This window comes from Mustela nivalis (genome assembly GCF_964662115.1).
Source record: "Mustela nivalis genome assembly, chromosome: 6".
Classification (NCBI taxonomy): Eukaryota; Metazoa; Chordata; class Mammalia; order Carnivora; family Mustelidae; genus Mustela; species Mustela nivalis.
The window spans coordinates 112,823,153-112,842,624 of NC_139025.1; the positions used below are offsets into that span (position 1 = coordinate 112,823,153).

The window sequence follows — 19,472 nt, forward strand, 5'->3', positions numbered from 1 at the left end:
AGGTATTCATTGATAAATAGTACAACCCAATTCTCAACCCAAGTAGTGCCACTTTTACTCAGCACCAGGCCACTATGAAAGAGTCAGGGGCAGTAAGTTAATGGCAGATGGCTATAAAGTTGACTCCACGCATTTGGTATTCTGGCTGACTGGGAGTTGGCAGAAATATTCTTAATGAGATATAGTTGTGCTTATAAAAAGAGATACACAATATCTTTACACCACTGAGTCTGTTAGCAAATTTATAAGATACTCTGAAAATACAAACACTTTCCAATACTCACCTCAAACTTAAGCTTCCTTTATTTGGTTTATTGAAATTAGATCAACACCAGGTTGACTAAGAGAATGGATATTTTTACTGAGGCCAGGAAGAGGAGACATATTTTAAAATAGGATTACAGCCTGGGGTCAGATGAGGGTTGGTCACTGGCTTACCAGGGGACCACATAAGGGCTCTAGGTATCTGTGGTGAAGAAAAAAAAAAAAAAAAAAAAAAAAGGCAGCAGCAGCAGCAGCAGCCAGAGAAAGGCTACAGATTCAGCAAGGCAGAAGGGGGTATCAGAAGAAAATCTTCCACTCAAAGATCATGGATGTATTTGGCATATCAGTTATTGTCATGTTTCTAAAGCTAGGTAAAAATACATTGTGAAGTCTGTGTTAAGGTGACAATTATTTTAGAAGATTCCAAATTTGCAGCTTTTGCCACTTGAGTCTACTCTTCATAGTCCAAGCAATATCTCACAGTAGAGCCTGTAACTATCACTTCCACGTATTTCCAAGGTTGCAAGGAAAACAGGAAGACAGAAAAGCAACAGAAGATACTCTTCTGGTCCCTTTGCAACCACCCACCCACTTTTCTTAATGATCAGGACATGCTGTCGAATGAAACAACAGCCAGCAAATGCTGATGATCTTCGGTATCAGGATTTCGAATCTGGGCTAGGGCTAGAATCCAGGTCTCTTGATTTCCCATGATTCTCCTCTAATTAAAAAATTTTAAAGCTAAATAACCCTCATAATTAAAGAGTCCTATTTAGTGACTTCAAGAGAAGTATTCACTATATTTTGAAGTTTTCAAATTTTCCAAACATGTACAAATCATGTTGGCTAAATGTTCAATGGCATATTTCCAAAAATGCTGAGCATGAACAGCACCTGAATTGGGTATATAAGAAAAAAAATTTCAGTGCAGAAGTGTAGTCAAGAGCAATTTGTTGCCTATACCAGGCTCAACTTATACTGGTATCTTTAAAGCTAAACCAATGGAATTTGTTTATTCTGCCTTTCCATGCTTTAAAATACAATACAAAAGTGTTCTTTTTGTCTGACAGCTTTAGTCTGTTTATTTACTTATATATTTTTATTCATTTGGCCATTCATTCACTTATGCAGCTTATGTACTGGAGCTGTAAGATCAGAAATACAGAGGACTCCTGAATAACATGGGGGTTGGCTCAGGGGGGCTGCAAATCTGTGTAAAATTTTGGACTTATCAAAAACTTAACTACTGATAGCCTACCATTGACTAATAAAAGCTTTACCAATGATATAAACATTTGATTAACACATTTTGTATGTTAGATGCATTATATACTGTATTCATATAATAAAGTAAGCTAGAGAAAACAAAATGTTGAGAAAATCGTGAGGAGAAAATACACTTACAGTACTGTACTGTATTTATTGAAAAAATCCATGTAACAAGTGGAGCTGTGTAGTTCAAACTCATATTGTTCAAGAATCAACTCTATTATTTTTTCTAAATGAACCATTCAGGAAGTTTACCAATAGTATTATTTGTCAATGGTAAATCTTGCTCCTACCTACACATTTTAAAAATTTTACCTACAACTATATTTCCTATAAACCAAAGTGTGTTTTTGACCAACCCTTAGAAATATTCCAAAAGAGAAAAGACTAAAATTCTATCAGCTAAATCAGTAAAGATAGAGATATCAAGAGGGGGCTTAGGTACGTCTAATTAATGGGATGAGGGGAAAACAGATAAAGTTGGGGAGGAGTCAAGAGGTTAGAAATAATAGCAAATGAGAAAATTGTAGCATAATATCAAGAGTTCTAAATACTTTTGAAGTAGTAGTCTTAAGCTGAGAGGGCTTGGCACCAAGTGTTTTTTTGTTCTGTTTTGTTAATTTAGGAGTAGTTTTCATAGAATAAAGCACACAGATTCAAGTAGTCTTTGATTAGTTGTGAGGAAGGCATACACCGGTGTAACCCATACACCTATCAAGATATACATTTCCATTGTCCCAACAAGTTCCCTTGTTTCCTAAGTTTATTTTGTACAACTATATCCCTACCAGTCATCTTTTGAATTCTAAATGGCATTTTCATTTTAGAAAGAAAAGCATCTACGTAAGGCAAGAATGAGTAAGGATAATCAGCCTGATATCCGTAGTTTTAGAACAGAGTAGGAGCATAATACAAGCTATAAACTTTAAGCTGTCTTTATTTTAGTTGTGATGCAAGTATAAAATATTTTAATAGAAAATATTCTAAGGAAAGCAATCATGATATGATAAATCATTTGAAACTAGTTTGAAACAAATTTTACTTCCTAAATCCTCAAAAAACTTTACCACCTCTATTTAAGAGAAGTTAATAGTTTTTTTAATTTAAAAAGCAATTATTAAAAAAGAAAACCGTGTATCAGAGCTCATTAAAATATCTCAGTAAATTATGATCGATTATAGGGGTCTCCAAAATGAAGTGACATGGCACAAGGATACACAAGGTGATGCACTGGTGTAGAAAAAAAACCCTGTAACTTGTATTCTATTTAGTTTTTATCTCTTCCCCTTAAAATCTGTAGCTTTTGCATGTGTTTTATAATGCACATTATGTTGCATTTCTCAAGTACAGGCTTATTTATAGGTAACTTATAAACATTATAAGGGTATTTATTTACAAAAAAATTCTACCGATAGGAATGAAAACTTTACAAAGTTGGGAAACTGCTTTTCCAGTTGACAAGCAAGCCGGTTTCAGGGCAGTGAGGGTTAGGACGCACACGCATGTAGACTTTAGGAAAAGTACCTTAAGCAAGGACTGTTTATGACTTTCCCGCTTCTTCTCTTCCTCCTTTTTGGCTACAACAGATGCGATACGCCTTTCTTCTTCCTAAAAGCAAAAAATGTTTACAAGCATTATTAAGTATATAACCTCTTCTATATGATTTCTTTGGTTCTACCGGTCTGGTTTTCTTTGTGAGAAGCATACTACTTGCTAACGGAAAATATACCCTCATAGAAATTTAGTCTTTTCCTCTTTATTCTTTTTCCTTCCCAACTCTAAAGAACTGTATATACTTAACTCTACTCCCAACTTTTGATGTGTGATGGACGTAGCTAATACAAGACAGAAAACAGAATGAGAAGGGCAAGAAGCAAGGGGGGAGCAGGTTTACATAGTTTTTCTTTGTATACCATGTACTTACATTTCCACATATAAAGACTTAAAAACTTTCTACTATGATGATAAAAACAACAAGAATTATACTTCTCACAACTTTTATTTGACCTATGGATGGAAATCAGAGCTTTTTAAATACTAAAATAAGTATGAAAGCTTTTTAGAACTCTCCATTGATATTAATAAATTATGTCCATTAATATTATTACTTTTACTTTGTTTTTAAGTTGATTTGGCCAGTCTAATTTCTTAGATTCTAAAAACTATAAAATAACATTAAAGTTTAGAAAAAATTTTAAAAATCAGCCATGATTCCCACATGCTAACTCACATCTTATCATTTCTGTATCACCTTACAGTATTCACTATAAACATATTTTTTCAAGCGGCAATCTGTATACATAGTATGGATCATGTTTTTTTCCCCTGAAGATAGTAAAATTTTAGTAAATTATAAACATGTAATTTTAAGTTTTAATATAAAAGGATTTATAAGTATTCAAAATGATGTTGCAATTTGAGAAAAACAATTCCTTCTTAAAAGATGGAGCTTGAAAATATCTTCAGAGATAAGAAACCATAAAAAGTAATCTAGCACATTTGAAGAACTCTTACAGAAATGAAAAATTATACAAACCGAAATGAAAAATCTAATGGAGGGGAGCTGAAGAGCATATTGTACACAGCTGAAGAGAGAATCAGGCAACTGAAAAACAGGCCAGAAGACTTTCTCCCATTTGCTTTCATAGCACCCTAAATTTCCCACTACAGCACTTAACCTGTTTCATTTAAATCTCTGCTACTCTCTCTCCCCTCTCCTACCCCAGGAGTCATTGAAGGTATGGACCATGTCCTCCTGGCACATTACAGATAGTCAATAAATATATATTTAAAGAATTGATTATTAAATGCACATCTCCATATATCTGTCCAACAATTTCCTAAAACTGGAACCACTAAATTAAATGGAAGACATATTTCAAGATATGTAAACATATCTTGATATGTTTACAAATTGCCCTCCATAAGTGTGGTACTGATTTCCATCCCTATCAGAAGGCAGCATTTGATTTAAAACACAATATATAGTCATGACAGCTGTTCATCAAATATTCCTGTGTCTTCCCACATCCAGGCCATATTGTTAGATAGCAATTCTTATCCCTTATCAGTTAGGTGCTGTCATTTTCTTTAACCAATGTCAGATGAACAAAATCACATGTGTTTATTTCTGGGGGAAATTTACTCGGAAGGAAGCTTTTAAAGACAACGTATGGGATAGCTGTTCTCTCTCTCACCTCTGCTACAGAATCTGCAAAGCTCCACATGGTGGGTACTTTGAAGGCCTTGGTTCTAGAATGAAGACAACACAGAGCAAAGTTTCCAGACCACATAATACATACATACATACTGCAAACAGGCAGTACGAACATGAAATAAACTTAATTGCTTTAATTCACTGAGGTCAGGGAAGTTGTTTCTACAGCATAATCTAGCTAGCCTGACCAGTATATTTATCATGCTAGAATTAAGGAAGGTCAAAGAGGCCATGAAAATGTATTCTAAGGGGTTAGCTATTATAAATACTTCTGATAGCAAAGAAAAGGCCTAAATGAAAGAAGGACATAAAAAATACACAAAGAGAAATTATCAAAAAGTTAGAAAACTAGAAATGCACCCACTGGAAGACTCTAATTTTAGAAATGAGGTACTGAATACTCTGAGAAGGTTAATTAATTTATACAAGGTCACAGAGCTAGTGACAAAGCCAGGATCGGGATCAGAAGCCATAGCTTCTGAGAAATGGAATTTGAATTTTTTATAATAAGAACAAGTTTAAATGTATTTTAACTGATTTTAGAAAGATATAAAAGGAAAGGTAAAAAGTCAATAGCAATCTGCTGTGATTTAATTGTTTTAAAGGGAATGGAAAATGAATGTGACTTGTGGTGAATTTAAAATCTTTTACGAGGGCGCCTGGGTGGCTCAGTTAGTTAAGTGACTGCCTCCAGCTCAGGTCATGACCCTGGAGTCCCAGAATCGAGTCAGGCATCGGGCTCCCTGCTCATCGGAGAGTCTGCTTCTCCCTCTGACTTCCCCCTCTCATGCTCCCTCTCTCTCTCTCTCATTCTCTCCCTCTCAAATAAATAAATAAAACCTTTTAAAAAAATCTTTTATGATATGGAAAATAGTTATTCTTGGTGTTTGAAGACTAGGTAGAGCTTCTGAGGCAAACTCAAGAAAACATTCAGAAGCTTGATTCCTAGCTTCACAATATAGCTAGAATAACAACTATATTAAACTCTTCTGTTCAGTAAGTACTGATTCGGTACCTATTAAGTATAACCTATTTCAGAACAAATTTTTTTAAAAGGCAAAATATATCGATGTTTGATTGTTGACTCATCTATAAAATGTGAACTAGAAACAGATTGGTTATTCAAAGAGTCAATTTCAAACAGTACTGGAAACTGTATGGATCACGTCCTACACATATTTGAGAGATGATTTCATCAGATTTCCAAAAAGAATTTGAGCTTCTATTAAAGGCAGTAGGACTTTAAAAGGAAGGCTAAACCTAAGAAAACTGGATACATGCCAAATCAACTCAAATATTGTTTTAAGGAGTTTATACATCTAATGACTATATTTCAGCCCAAATAATTATAGAGTAACTGAACTTGGAAACAAAAATAAACCTCCAATTGTAAAGATGAGCTATAAATCTGTTGGTAAGAAGGAAAAAAACTAAACTTCTGGCATCTTCATGATAATAGTTCAATTTCTGGGATAAAAGCCATATTCTTTATATAGCAAAGCAAAAGGATCTATCTAGGATAAAATCTTTTTTTCTTACTTTAGTCTGTTCATGAAGATAAAATGTAGAAATGATTTCAAAATAATTAATAAGTACAGTGATTTAATAGGTGTTTGATAACTTAGATTATACTCTTAGCAGACTATTAAGGCTCTACAAAATGCATATTTTATATGAGAAAAAGGTTTTCTCCAAATAAATAATAATAGTACTAATGTATGCAGTAATTTATGAAGTGAAATTAAAGAAAATAAATGGCAATGTGGGTTTTTAACCATATACCGTAGGATGGTTAGTTATAAAAGACATTATTTTCCCTGACTACAGCAAATATTAAAATAGACTTTAAAAGCAGAGTTTTTGTCTAGAAGAGGCAGTCCATATTTTTAATTCAAACAGTCTTTTTTTTTAACAAATAAAACTGATCTGTCTAGGTCCTAGTTAATGTCAGAGCAAAGGCTGGAAGCCATATTACCTAACTTCTCTTGGGCTGGGGATATTAGCTGTTAAATACTAGGGGGGGTAAAAAGCCAGAACAAGCTAGGTTATGCTGCCATAACTTCAAAATTTACACTAGCTTACGACAAAAGTTTACATCTTGATCATGCAAAGAACCCTGCAACTGTCCTCCTTGCAGTGCTAAGTATTCCTGGGTGCCGGGATCCGGTGGCATCTTCAACTCAATCCATGCTCCCATGAGGGCCACCACAACAGAAGAAAAGCAGTGAAAATCACATTTTGGCTTTTAAAAGCTGCTGCCTGAAAACTACAAACATTACTTCTGCTCACATTTCATTGGTCAAAGCACGTTGCATGGCTACACTTAAGTTCAAAGGGGAGGGGAAAAGAATCCTCCCACCTGACAAAAAGAGGATGATCAAAATGTAACAGCTAACGTTAGTAACAGCTCCCACCATAGAAAACTCATGTCTGTCTCAGACTGTTCCAATTTTTGGAGGGCAAATGGTAAACATGGTCATATTAAGCCAGCTAATTTTGTGTCTCAAGTGAAAACATTAGAAATTGTGAAATTGTGCCTGTTTCAGAATTCTGAGAATAGTGCCTGTTTAGCAAAATACTGCCTCAGAAATTAAAAGGAAAAAATTGTGCCTACCCTAGAATTGTCTATACAATGTATATTCTCTATCCTACAATTGTCTATACAGTGTCTGTTCTCTTTTTTTTACAGACAGTTGTGAATATATTTGAAGACCACTGCAGTATCTTCCTTATGTCTTCTCTGTCAACGAATTGTGCCAGCTTCTCTGGAAATACGTCAGTTTGTTATCACTCCTCTGAAACTAATAGTTCAGGTATAATCTGATCATCGAAGAAAACAATGGGGACTACCATCTCAACTTTTCTGAATTCTCTATTTTGGTAAGATTGTTTTAAATTATTTAACTTCTAACAATCCCATCTCACAATTAAATCAATCTGAACTTAATTTGCTAAATCTCATCTCACATAAATTTGCATTTGTGCTGAGAATTGTTTGTCATGGAGTAAAGTCCAGGATTTTCAATGTATCTATTTTTATCTTGCTAAATTCTGCTTTTTTTTTTCTACACTAGAGGTCAGCAAATTTTTTTCTATAAAGGGCCAAATAGTAAATACTTGAGGCTCTGTGAACCACAAAAGATCTGTCACATGTTGTTTTTCTGTTCTTTACTTTCTTAATACAATGCTTTAAAAACAAATAAACCATTCTTCTCTTGTTCCAAAACAGTCTGCAGGATGGATCTAGCCCACTGGCTATAGTTTGCCAAACCCTGCTGTAGATCACTGAGCTACTTTGGGATTCCGTTTTGATTAGCCAGTTTATCAGGATCCCCAAGTTCTCGAGTTGCTGTCAATCACATATTGTATCAGAATAACAGAAATATTCTCATTCCGTCACTAACAAAAACTTTGAATCAAAGAGGCTCAAAGAAAAAGCCTCAAGGCATGCCAGTACAGATTTTTCTAGAAGCTGGTGATTATGAATCCATTACTTCTATGCTGTAGGAAGGCTCCAATCACAAATTCACTTAACGATGTTATCATACAACTTACTCAAAGCAGTATCATGAAAGACCTTGTCAAAAGCTCTGCTTAAATACCAAAACACTATCCCTGACACTCCTCCAAGAGAGCCTACTTACAATAGCTAAAACAGAAAATTAATTTTGTCTGGCATGAATCGTTTTTAGTGAACTCATGCTGCCTCCTAGTGACAAATTCCCTTAGTATTCACAACTCCTCTAATAATCCAATTTCGATTTCTTTCATACTCAGCATCAAGTTTACTGTCAGAATTTGTGAAATTTATATTCTTTCCTTCTATGATAAAAAGACAGATTAGTTGATCTTACCTTGCAGCTACTCTACTATTCTACACTGCTTCTCTGATAAAACTTTCAAAGGTCTAGCAATTTATTCACTATGTTTACTCAGTGCTGTAGATCAAGGACTGGCAAACTCGTCTACAAGCCAATCCAGTCCGTCACCTAATTTTGTAAATAAAGTGTTATTGGAATAGAGCCACGCTTATTCATTTATATAGTGCCTATGCCTTCTTTCACGCTACAGTGAGGTCAGTAGTTTTCAACAGAGTCTGTATAGACCCCACAGCCTAAAATATTTACTATCAGACCCTTTACAGATCAAGTTTGCCAGTCCCTACTCTAGATTCAACTTACCTATTCACCTATCCTAGGCTTCACCTTCTTTATCTTAATATTTATTTCTATACTTTCTTAACAGAGATAACAAAAGCAAAATGGGAATAGAGGCCATAAACTTATATTCTCTCTCTTGGCCTCATATTATCCTTTGTCATTCCTCTGGATCAGGCCATCCCCTCCCCCCAAAGCTCTCATTCTAACTAATCCCCCTGCTTCTCATCTCACCCATCCTATCCTCCCCAATTCATCCCCTGGGCTCCTCTCTAGATAGACAATCTCTTTAATAGGCGAATATAATTTAACCACCTTAAACTCTTCAAGGGCTTCCCATTATGTCCAAGACAAAAAGCCAAACTCCTCATTATGACAGAAAAAGCCCTTCATGGTCTAGGCCTTGCCTGTCAGATGCCCTTTGCTCCTGCTACTTTCCTCCATGTTTACTCAGTGCTCAGCCATGTTGAATTGCTACATTTGCTATATCCCCTCACATCTCTGCATTGCGCATGCCTTCATTCTCCCTGGAACACTTGCCACAGATATATCCTCCTTCATAAGCACTCTTCAAGCCCAAGTCAAGTATTTTCTCCTTTGGAACTTTTCCTATTTTTCTGGTGGACACAGGGGTGCTTTACCTTTCAATGTTACTGTGCTGTGTATGTGTGCACGTGCACGTGTGTAAGTGTGTGTGAGTGTGTGTACACACATATAATAACTGATCTTCTCTAGCTTGGCATTTTGCATTATAACCTGTCTGCACTAGACAGTGAGTAACTTGAGGGCATGAATTATGATTCTGATCTTGTCTAATCTAGTTCTAGTTCTGATCTAGTGTCTAATACAGATCCCAGTATAGGAACTTTTCAGTTCAATGTAACTAAGAATGGCCAGGAATTTTTTCAGGTGTTTCTAAGTCAAAAGAAATGTGTTAATAGCTCTGTTTACTCAGTAGTTAGTGAACAACTTATTAAGTCGTTCACGTTCCAGCAACTTAGCAGCCATTTGAAAAAACGATACACATAATTTGAAAGAAAAAGTACACCATTCTTAAAGAACCACAACTGCTTACCAATGAAATCTGTATATCTGTAGGACATTACACAACTTCTCAAATGTTGTATTTAGACTGCACATTGGCACACCTCATTTCCTGTTCCATACTGATTTGGGCATAGTATTTTGTTTAGCAAAACCACCACTTTGCAAAAATACGATGCCACAGAGGTAAATATAGTGTGACCTCGTGTTGAAATGGCAAATAACCTTGAGCTCATAGTCTTCTCAGTGTCTCAAAGATCTCAAATATCACTGCGTTTCCCTTGAAAGCTGTAAATATTCCACAGTGCCCGAGTTCACAGAGTCCTCAGCACATAGCTCTAGTGCACAGAGGTTCATTCAGTATTTGTATAATCCACCCCAGCTAGAATATTTATATGGTAAATTACATAAAAATTAATCAAGATGTCTTTTTTAAAGAGAAAAAAATTGGTATAGAACTGGTGTCAGCAAATTTTTCTAGCCAGATGGTAAATATTTTAGACTTAGAGGCCATATAGTTTCTTCTAGCAACTACTGAATTCCGCCACTGTAGAATCAAAGCATATGGAGATAACATATTAATGAACGGACACAGCTGTGTTCCAATAAACTTTGTTCACGAAAACACATGGCCAGAACATGTGCCATTTGTTTGTCAACTCTGTTAACAGAAAGTCTTTTTTTTTTTTAATTTTTTTGAAGATTTTATTTATTTATTTGACAGGCAGAGATCACAAGTAGGCAGAGAGGTAGGCAGAGGGGGGTGGGGGAGCAGGCTCCCTGATGAGCAGAGCCCTGATGTGCTGAGCAGAGCCCTGCTGATCAGAGCCCTGATCCCAGCTGGGATCAAGACCTGAGCTGAAGGCAGAGGCTTTAACCCACTGAGCCACCCAGGCACCCCAACAGAAAGTCTTTTAAAAGGTATACTGTTTTAGGGCATCTGAGTGGCTCAGTCAGTTAAGCATTCAACTCTTGATTTCAGCTCAGGTCATGATCTCAGGTCGTGGAATCAAGCCCCATGTCAGGCTCCATGCTTACCAGAGTCTCCTTGTCTCTCTCCCTCTTTCATGCACACTCTCTCTCAATGTCTCTCCCTCTCTCAAATAAATAAATAAAATATTTTTTAAAAAAGCTACTGAGAAAAAAGGTATGCTGTTTCTACACTAAAGTCACTAAAAAGTAACAAATAAAAGGTAAGACTAAATACTATGAGCTCATACTAATATGAATAAATGAAAAAACTGAAATTTTTATGAGGAACGGGATTACAAAGGGAAAGAGAATAACTTTACATAGAGAAGGCTGGCAGACACCATTGTAATTAAAGTGGCCAACATCAATAAAAGGATAAAGAGAAATTGTATACCATTTGGTAGGATGCAACAAGAAAAATCAAAATCATTTCTGTGTTATTTATGCAAAAATCTATAAAAGTTGATTGCGAGGAAAGCCTGAATTGAGTGCCATTCTACAAACTGACCTGTAATCTTCATAAATGTTAGAGTCATGAAAGGCAAAAAAAAAGACTAAGAAACCGTTCCTGAAAAACAGTGATGAGGGAAATCTGATTACCAAATGCACCATATGTAATATATAATTCCAAACTGGATCATTTCACTACACAGAAATTATTGACACCACCAGTAAAATTTGAGAGTGGTGTGAGAATTAGACACTAATAATTATTCAGTGTTTACTTCCTAATTTCATTGGTTATATTGCATTTATACAGGAGAATGTCTTTGCTTGCCAAAAACACACACTAAAGTGTTCAGGATTGTTGGGTTATCTAATCAGCAGCTTATTCTCAAATAGTTCAAGAAAAAAGTTGTTTTTTTTTTAAGATTTTACTTGGTTTTTTTTTTTTTTTTTTTTGACAGACAGAGATCACAAGCAGGCAGAGAGGCAGGCAGAGAGAGAGGGGGAAGCAGGCTCCCCTCTGAGCAGAGAGCCCGATGTGGGGCTGAGATCATGACCTGAGCCGAAGGCAGAGGCTTTAACCCACTGAGCCACCCAGGCGCCCCAAGAAAAGTTTTTGCTACTGTACTTACAACTTTCCTATGACTTTGAAATTGTTTCCATTAATTCTAGAAAACGGAAACTAACCTATAATAACAAAAAGTAAATCAGTGGTTGCTTGGCAATGGGGGTTGGGTGGGGAGGGATGGAAAGGAGGGATAACAAAGTAGCATGAGGAAACTTTGGGTAGTGGATTATGAAAAAGCTTGATTGTGGTGATGTTTCATAGGTGATCACATATTGAAATTTATCAACCTGTACAGTTAATAAGTACAATTAATTTTATGCCCATTATATCTCAAGTAAAGCTTTTAGTAAGACATTAATTTTTTTTAATTTCTCAAATTAAGCTGTGAAGGAGCAGATGTACAGGGATTTTTAGCAGAACAGCTGGCCCTGCTCCCATCCCAGGTGATTTTCTCTCATTTCCTCACCAGGCAAACACAACTCATGGAATGTACAAAGAAAATGATTACATATAGCACCACTCTCCTTTATTTCAGGCATGAAAGTATATAAATCTCATTCAATTAAGACTTTAATGAACATTACTACATTCTCAGCACTGTGTGAGATACGGAAGGAAAGGAAATAAACATATTTAGGACCTCGGTATATATCAGGAAAGGAAAAAGAATGGTTTCTGCCTGTAAGGATTGTATACATCAGTTGGGTGGGGAAGACTGACATATAAGTTCACTATGGGAAACACAATATATAATTAAGTACTAACTTATATAAATGAGTCAGCTTCATTTCTTACCCCACCCACCTCAACCTCACCAGGAAGAGTAATTGTTAAGTACCAAAGATGCTCAATTAAGAGACACATGGAGGGATGTGTGTGTGGCTCAGTTAAGTGTCTGCCTTTGGCTCAGAATGTGATCCCAGGGTCCTGGGCCTAAGCCCCACATCGGGCTCCCTGCTCAGTGGGGAATCTATTTCTCCCTCTGCCTTCTGCTCCCCCTGCTCATGTTCTCTCTCTTTCTCACAAATAATAAAATCATTGGAAAAAAAAAAAAAGAAGAAACACATGGAGATAAGGGTGAAAGTATGAAACAGAGTTTACAGGATAGATCTGAACAAGCTAAAGACAAAGAACTGTTTCTCCATGCTAGAACAAAAAGAAGCAGAGCCCCCAGAAGATCCCTGGCATTAACAAATTCATCAATACTTGTAACTACCTCTCCCTGTCACCTGAGATGTCCATGATATTCCTGAGACAGAAATGTAAATGCACACATTGTGAAAATGGCTATAGGCAAGGAGTCAATTAATTGGCAATTAAATAAACTTAACTGACCACACAGAATCCACATCAACATTAGCAGGGTCTAGAAGTCAGAAGACAAGTGGAGGTTTAGGATATATTTCTAGCTCTGAGATTATCCAACTGAGATCATTAATGAGTAATATCTGAGATAGCAAAATATTGAAATAAATCTGATATATGCAATGAAAATTAAGGCAAATTTCTTTCTTACAGAACTTCTTGAAGCCTATAAAATGCAAATGTGCACTGTACAACTAAAAGGTGCATATAAAGCATTTTGCGTAGATCAGGAATCATTAAAACATCGAAGTATACAAAACATCTAACATGCAGATCGAATGAATAAACAAGCACTCTTCTGAGAGGTATGGCGTCAATAACAACACAACAGCTCCACGTGACACTTCCTCTGAGCCTCACATTGTTCTAAGGTTTAATGCTTTATGTTATCTTGACAACAACTCTGTGATGTAATTATGACTGTCTACCCCCCATTTTACTTTAAGGAAAATGAGATACAGAAAGGTCAAGTGAATTCCTGAAGGTCATTTGGCCAGAAACTGGTCAAACCAGGATAGCGATTCAAGCAGTCTGGCTTTGGCACCCATGTGCAGAAACATTACATTATGTAACTTAATGAATGTCATTTTTACTCATCCATTCTAAAATAAATTTTTAGTTGGGTATTAGCCAGAATGAAAAACAACTGTGATGGTTACTTTAAACAATCATGATGACTAATGAATTTAATTTTTTTTTTTAAAAACCTGTTAAAAAGGAAACCACAGACCCAAAATGGCATCACTTAAGTTAAGGTCACAAGCCAGTAAACCAAGAGTTGTTACCTAACTTAACTACAGTTTAGACCCCCCAGAAATATAATCTGTAACCAGTCAACCTGTGTATTTCCTGGTCAGGACTAGGAAATTTACCGATAGGCCCCTTCCCTTCCCTTTAGAAGGGTGACCTTGCCTAAAACCATGGATCCTTTGCTAATAATTTCCTTTTTTCCACTCCCTCTCTACCTTTAAAAACCTTTCTTTTTCTGTAGTCACTGGGAGCTCCCCTCCACTTGCTAGACAGAATGCTGTCCAATTCATGAATTGATTAATAACGCTAATTAGATCTTTTAAATTTGTCTGTTGAATTGTTTTTGTTATTTAACAGCCCTATTCCATGAAATTGGGAATGAGGGACAGGTGGTTAAAGATTTGTAATTATAGTTATGAATTATATAGTCACGATAATCCACAGTTTATTAAAACTAAGAAGCATTTCAAGCAAAGAATGTGCACCCCAGTCTCTTAATCCACAGTATGAAGACACTATGGAAAGTACTTCCAAAGAGTTCTCACCGTGACTCTCTTCATATCTAGCTGGCGCAGCTGCATCATATTCTGAAGGATTGTATGTTTGTACCATGACTCTTGAGCTATTGGATTGCCATCAAAAGTGATGTCTGAGAGAGAAGAAGAGTCAGCAAGGCAGCACACACTTTCAAAGCTGCAGGAGAGACAGAAACCACCAGGTTATTGTGAGACCTTCCAATAGTACTTTCATTTATTTGATATACATTATCATTTTAGAATAGTTTTAGATTTACAGAAAAATTAAGAGAGCGTAGTTCCCACATACTCTGCACCCAGTTTTCCCTATTATTAACACCGTGTAGCAATATTGTACATTTTTTACAATTAAGTTATAATTATTTACAAATAATTTAAAGGTAATTCATTCATTCCTTACTTTCCAGCACTATAAGATTCTCTAGACTCATATATTTCCTGTCCCAGTCCTAAAATCAGACATTTCTCCTTTAATTGGAGAATGGTCTGGAACCAAAGATCTGGTGGCTTGGTATACTTTTCAACACTGGGTCATTGTATTTTTTTTTCATACCTTCTGCAAACAAAGCAAGGAAATGCATGTGTGTATAACTGACCTGTGTGTATATATATTATCTATAATATGTAATAACCATCTATGTCTCCATTAAGCTGAACATGAATTCACACTGATATTGCCCAACTCTAATCTATCATCAAAAGGATCCTTCCAGCCTCTTTCCCTTGCATATCTGTAAATTCCTAATCCAATAAGGAGAAATCTGACTTATACCAGCTTTCGTCCATTTACTTAACTATTCAATTCTAGAATATATGCATAGTGGTATCAAAATATTCAACCTGAATCCCCATTGGAAACAGCTTTATTAAATACAACCATTATGTGTAATTCCTTTAGTATTTAGTCTTACACATTCATTTCAAAGTTACTTGGGTCAGCACCTTCCCTCCTGCTACCCCTCCAGCGGGGTTGTTTCATACAGGTGAAATATTAGTTAGCTTTTATTGTCATAGTCTATATTCATTCCTTCCTGGGATCCTCTAACTGCCTAAATATTTTAATTTGCATACATTAAGATTTATACTGTGCTGCAAAGTTCTGCAGGTTTTAACTAATGCGTAAGTATCATACACAATAGCGCCATGACCCTAATAATATTTTATTAATAATATATTATGTAATTATAAATATGTAATAATAATCCTATTCAACGCTCCTTTTCTCTCCCTTAATCTCTAGAAACCACTCATCTTTTCACTGTCTTCATAATTTTGCCTTCTCCAGAATGTCATACAGCTGGAATCATATAGAAGTAGCCTTTTCACACTGACTTCTGTTACATAGCAATATGCATTTAAAGTTCTCCCATGTCTTTCTGTTGTCTTCAGAGTGCACACTCTCTTTTTATCACTGAGTGATATTCCATTGTCTGCATGTACCACAGTTTGTTTACCCATTCACCTACTGAAGACATCTTGGTTGCTTCCAGATTTTAGTGATTATGAATAATGCTGCTATAAATATTTATCTGCATCTTTTTTGTGTGAACATAAGTTTCAGCTCAATTGGGTAAATACTTAAGATTGCAATTGCTGGATTATATTGTAAGACTATGTTTAGCTTTGTGAGAAACTACCAAACTTCCAATGTGGCTATAACATCTTGCATCCCTACTAGCTCCATATTCCTTTGAGCATTTGGTATTTGTCAGGTTGTTGTTGTTGTTTTTTTTTCCATATTGTCATTCTGATAGTTGTACAGTGGTGTCTCATTGTTTTAATATACAATTCCCTAATGTCAAAGGATGTTGAACATTTTTTTCATATGCATATTTGCCATCTGTATATCTTCTTTGCATTTTCAGCTCTTGTGCCCATTTTTTTATTGAGTTGTTTCCTTATTTTTGAGTTGTAAGAGTTTTTGGGGGGAGGTTAAATTTTTATTTTAATTCCAATTAGTTTACATACAGTGTTATATTAGTTCCAGGTATACAATATAGAGATTCAACACTTTCATACATCACCTTGTGCTCATCATGACAAGGGCACTCCTTAACCAACCCTCCCCATCTCCTTCCCCTCTGGAAACCATCAGTTTGTTCTCTCCAGTGAAATTCTATTTTTGGTTTGCCTCTCTCTCTTTTTTTCCCTTCACACATTTGTTTTGTTTCTTAAATTCCACATAAGACTGAAGTCATATGGTATTTGTCTTTCCCTGACTGACTTATTTAGTTTAGCATAATACTCTCTACCTCCAACCATGTCACTGCAAATGACAAGATTTCCTTCATTTTTATGGCTAATATTCCATATACATATGGAATGGTATGGTGTGTGTGTGTGTATTTCCATATCTTGGCTATTATAATTAATGCTGCTATAAATACAGGGGTGCATGTATCCCTTTGAATTAGTGTCTTGGTATCCTTTGGATTAATACATAGTAGTGCAAGGGCGCCTAGGTGGCTCAGTGGGTTAAAGCCTCTGCCTTCAGCTCAAGTCATGATCCCAGGGTTCTGGGATCGAGCCCCACATCGGGCTCTCTACTCAACGGGGAGCCTGCTTCCTCCTCTCTCTCTCTCTGTCTGCCTCTCTGCCTACTTGTCATCTCTGTCTGTCAAGTAAATAAATAAAAATCTTTAAAAAAAAAATACATAGTAGTGCAATTGCCGAATTCTAAGGTAGTTCTATTTTTAACTTTTTGAAGAATCTTCATACTGTTTTCCACAGTGGCTGCACCAATTTGTATTCCCACCAATAGTGTACACAGGCTCTCTTTTCTCCACATCCCTGCTAAAACCTGTTGGTTTTGTGTTGTTGAATTTTTGTACATCATGGATATATATATAAATATACTTATATACATAAAATTTAACAAATATAAGATTTGTGAATATTTCTCCTAAGCTGTAACTTGTCTTTTCACTTTCTTAATAGTGTCTTTCACACGGTGGAAGTTCTTAATTTTAATGATGCCCAGCTAATCAATTTTCTCTTTCATGTATCATGGTCTTGGTGTTATATTTAAAAATTCATCACCAAACTCAAGAATGCCTAGATTTTCTCCTAAATTTCTTCTAAAAGTCCTATAGCTTTGTGTCTTATATCAATCCATTTTGAGTACAATTAGTAAAAGGTATAGGTCTATGTCTAGATTCTTAATAAATATCCAATTTTTCCAGTATCCTCTTGAAAAGAGTACCCTTTCTCTATTGAATTGTCTTTGCTCCTTTGTCAAAGATTACTTGACTATATCTGTGTGAATCTATTTCTAGGCCCTCTATTCTTTTCCATTGATATATATGTCTATGCTTTCACCAATACCACACTGACTTGATTACTGTACCTTAACAGTTAAGTCTTGAAATGGGTTAGTGTGAGTCCTCCAATTGTGTTCTTCAGTACTGTGTTACAATTCTAGGTCTTAGCTTTCACATACAAACCTTAGAATCCATTCGTTGATACTAACTTTCTGGGATTTTGATTAGGACTTTATAAAAACTGAGGTATAAAACCCTGTCTCCAACCTCATCCTGCTAACACTTCCCGTTGGGGACCTCGTGGTTTCCTGCAGGTCCTCTGGGACCTGAGTCCCAGGCGTGCCCCTCTGGCTGTTGCCACCTTAAGTCCCTTTTCTCTCAGCTCTTGGGTGGGGCTCCCCTTGGCTCCAGCTTCTCAGAGACCCTCCAGAGGCCGGCTGTCCTGAAGACAAGCCCTCAGACCAGCACAGCTTGCTATCCTGGGAGCACCATCAACTCTTCCCTTGACTTCTTTGGTTTGCAACCAACCTTTTGTCACCAAATAAGCAAATTCACCCAGTCTGTCAAAGCGGGAGCACCTGCTCCAGCCTCCTGTCCCCATCCCCCACTGGTTTTCCTCGCCCAGGATGTCACCTCTCTCTGACACTGTGTCTCCTCTTGCCGCCAGTATCTCCTGTCTATGGTCATAGCTTACTTCAGCCGTGCTGGCCTCTTCTCCTGGCAGTACCAGCGAATCCATTTCTTCATAGCCCTGTGAGTATTTTTGTCTCATCCCTCAGTAGAATTCGCTACCTGGGTGGATGGAGGGGGAACCCTGAGATATTAATTTCAGGTATATAGCATAACAATTCATATTTGTACAGATTGTGAAATGACCACCACAATATGTCTAGTATAACATCCATCTCCTTACAGTTGCAGAATTTTTTTATAGAACTTTTAAGATCTACACTCTTAGCAACTTTCAAATATGCAATACAGTATTATTAATAATATATTCCCATGACTAAGTTATTTTGTAACTGTAAGTTTGTACCTTTTGAGTTCCTTCACCTTGCCAGCAACTTGCCTCTAGCAACCACCAATCTGTTAACTTCATCTATTAGCTTGTTTTGCTTTTTTTTGTTGCTGGTTTTTATTTTTGTCTTTAGATTCTACATATAAGTAAAATCATATGGTAGTTTTTTTTCCTCTGACTTATTTCACTTAGCATAATGCCCCAAAGTCTATCCATATAGTTGCAAATGGCAAGATTTCATTCCTTTTTATGGCTGAATGATATATATATATCCATTATCTATCTAGCTAGCTAGCTAGCTGCTCATCCTACATTTTCTTTATCCATTCATCTGTCCATTGACCTTTTTTTTTTTTGAGAGCGAGAAAGTGCACAAGTGGTGAGGAGGGGCAGAGGGAGAGGGAGAGAAAGAATCTTACGCAGGCTCTATGGCCTGACACAGGGCTCGATTTTACAACCCTGAGATCATGACCTGAGCTGAAATCAAGAGTGAGATGTTTAACTGACTGAGCCACCCAAGTGCCCCGGTCCATGGACACTGACATTGTTTCCAAATCTTGGCTACTATAAATAATGCTGCAATGAATATGCAGATATCTTTTCAA

The 19,472-nt window shown here is 36.3% G+C and overlaps 1 protein-coding gene across 4 annotated transcripts in view; it reads right to left on the reverse strand.

Annotated features, from left to right (window-relative positions):
- LRRC49 (leucine rich repeat containing 49) overlaps positions 1-19,472 on the reverse strand; it is a 160,380-nt gene that overhangs the window by 47,387 nt on the left and 93,521 nt on the right. For all 4 annotated transcript variants that reach the window (XM_082733857.1, XM_082733856.1, XM_082733858.1 and 1 more), the window contains 2 exons: positions 14,599-14,746; positions 3,058-3,141 (listed from right to left, as the gene is read on the reverse strand). In XM_082733857.1, the coding sequence (XP_082589983.1) occupies positions 3,058-3,141; positions 14,599-14,746 (232 nt within the window). The remainder of the gene's footprint in view (positions 1-3,057; positions 3,142-14,598; positions 14,747-19,472) is intronic.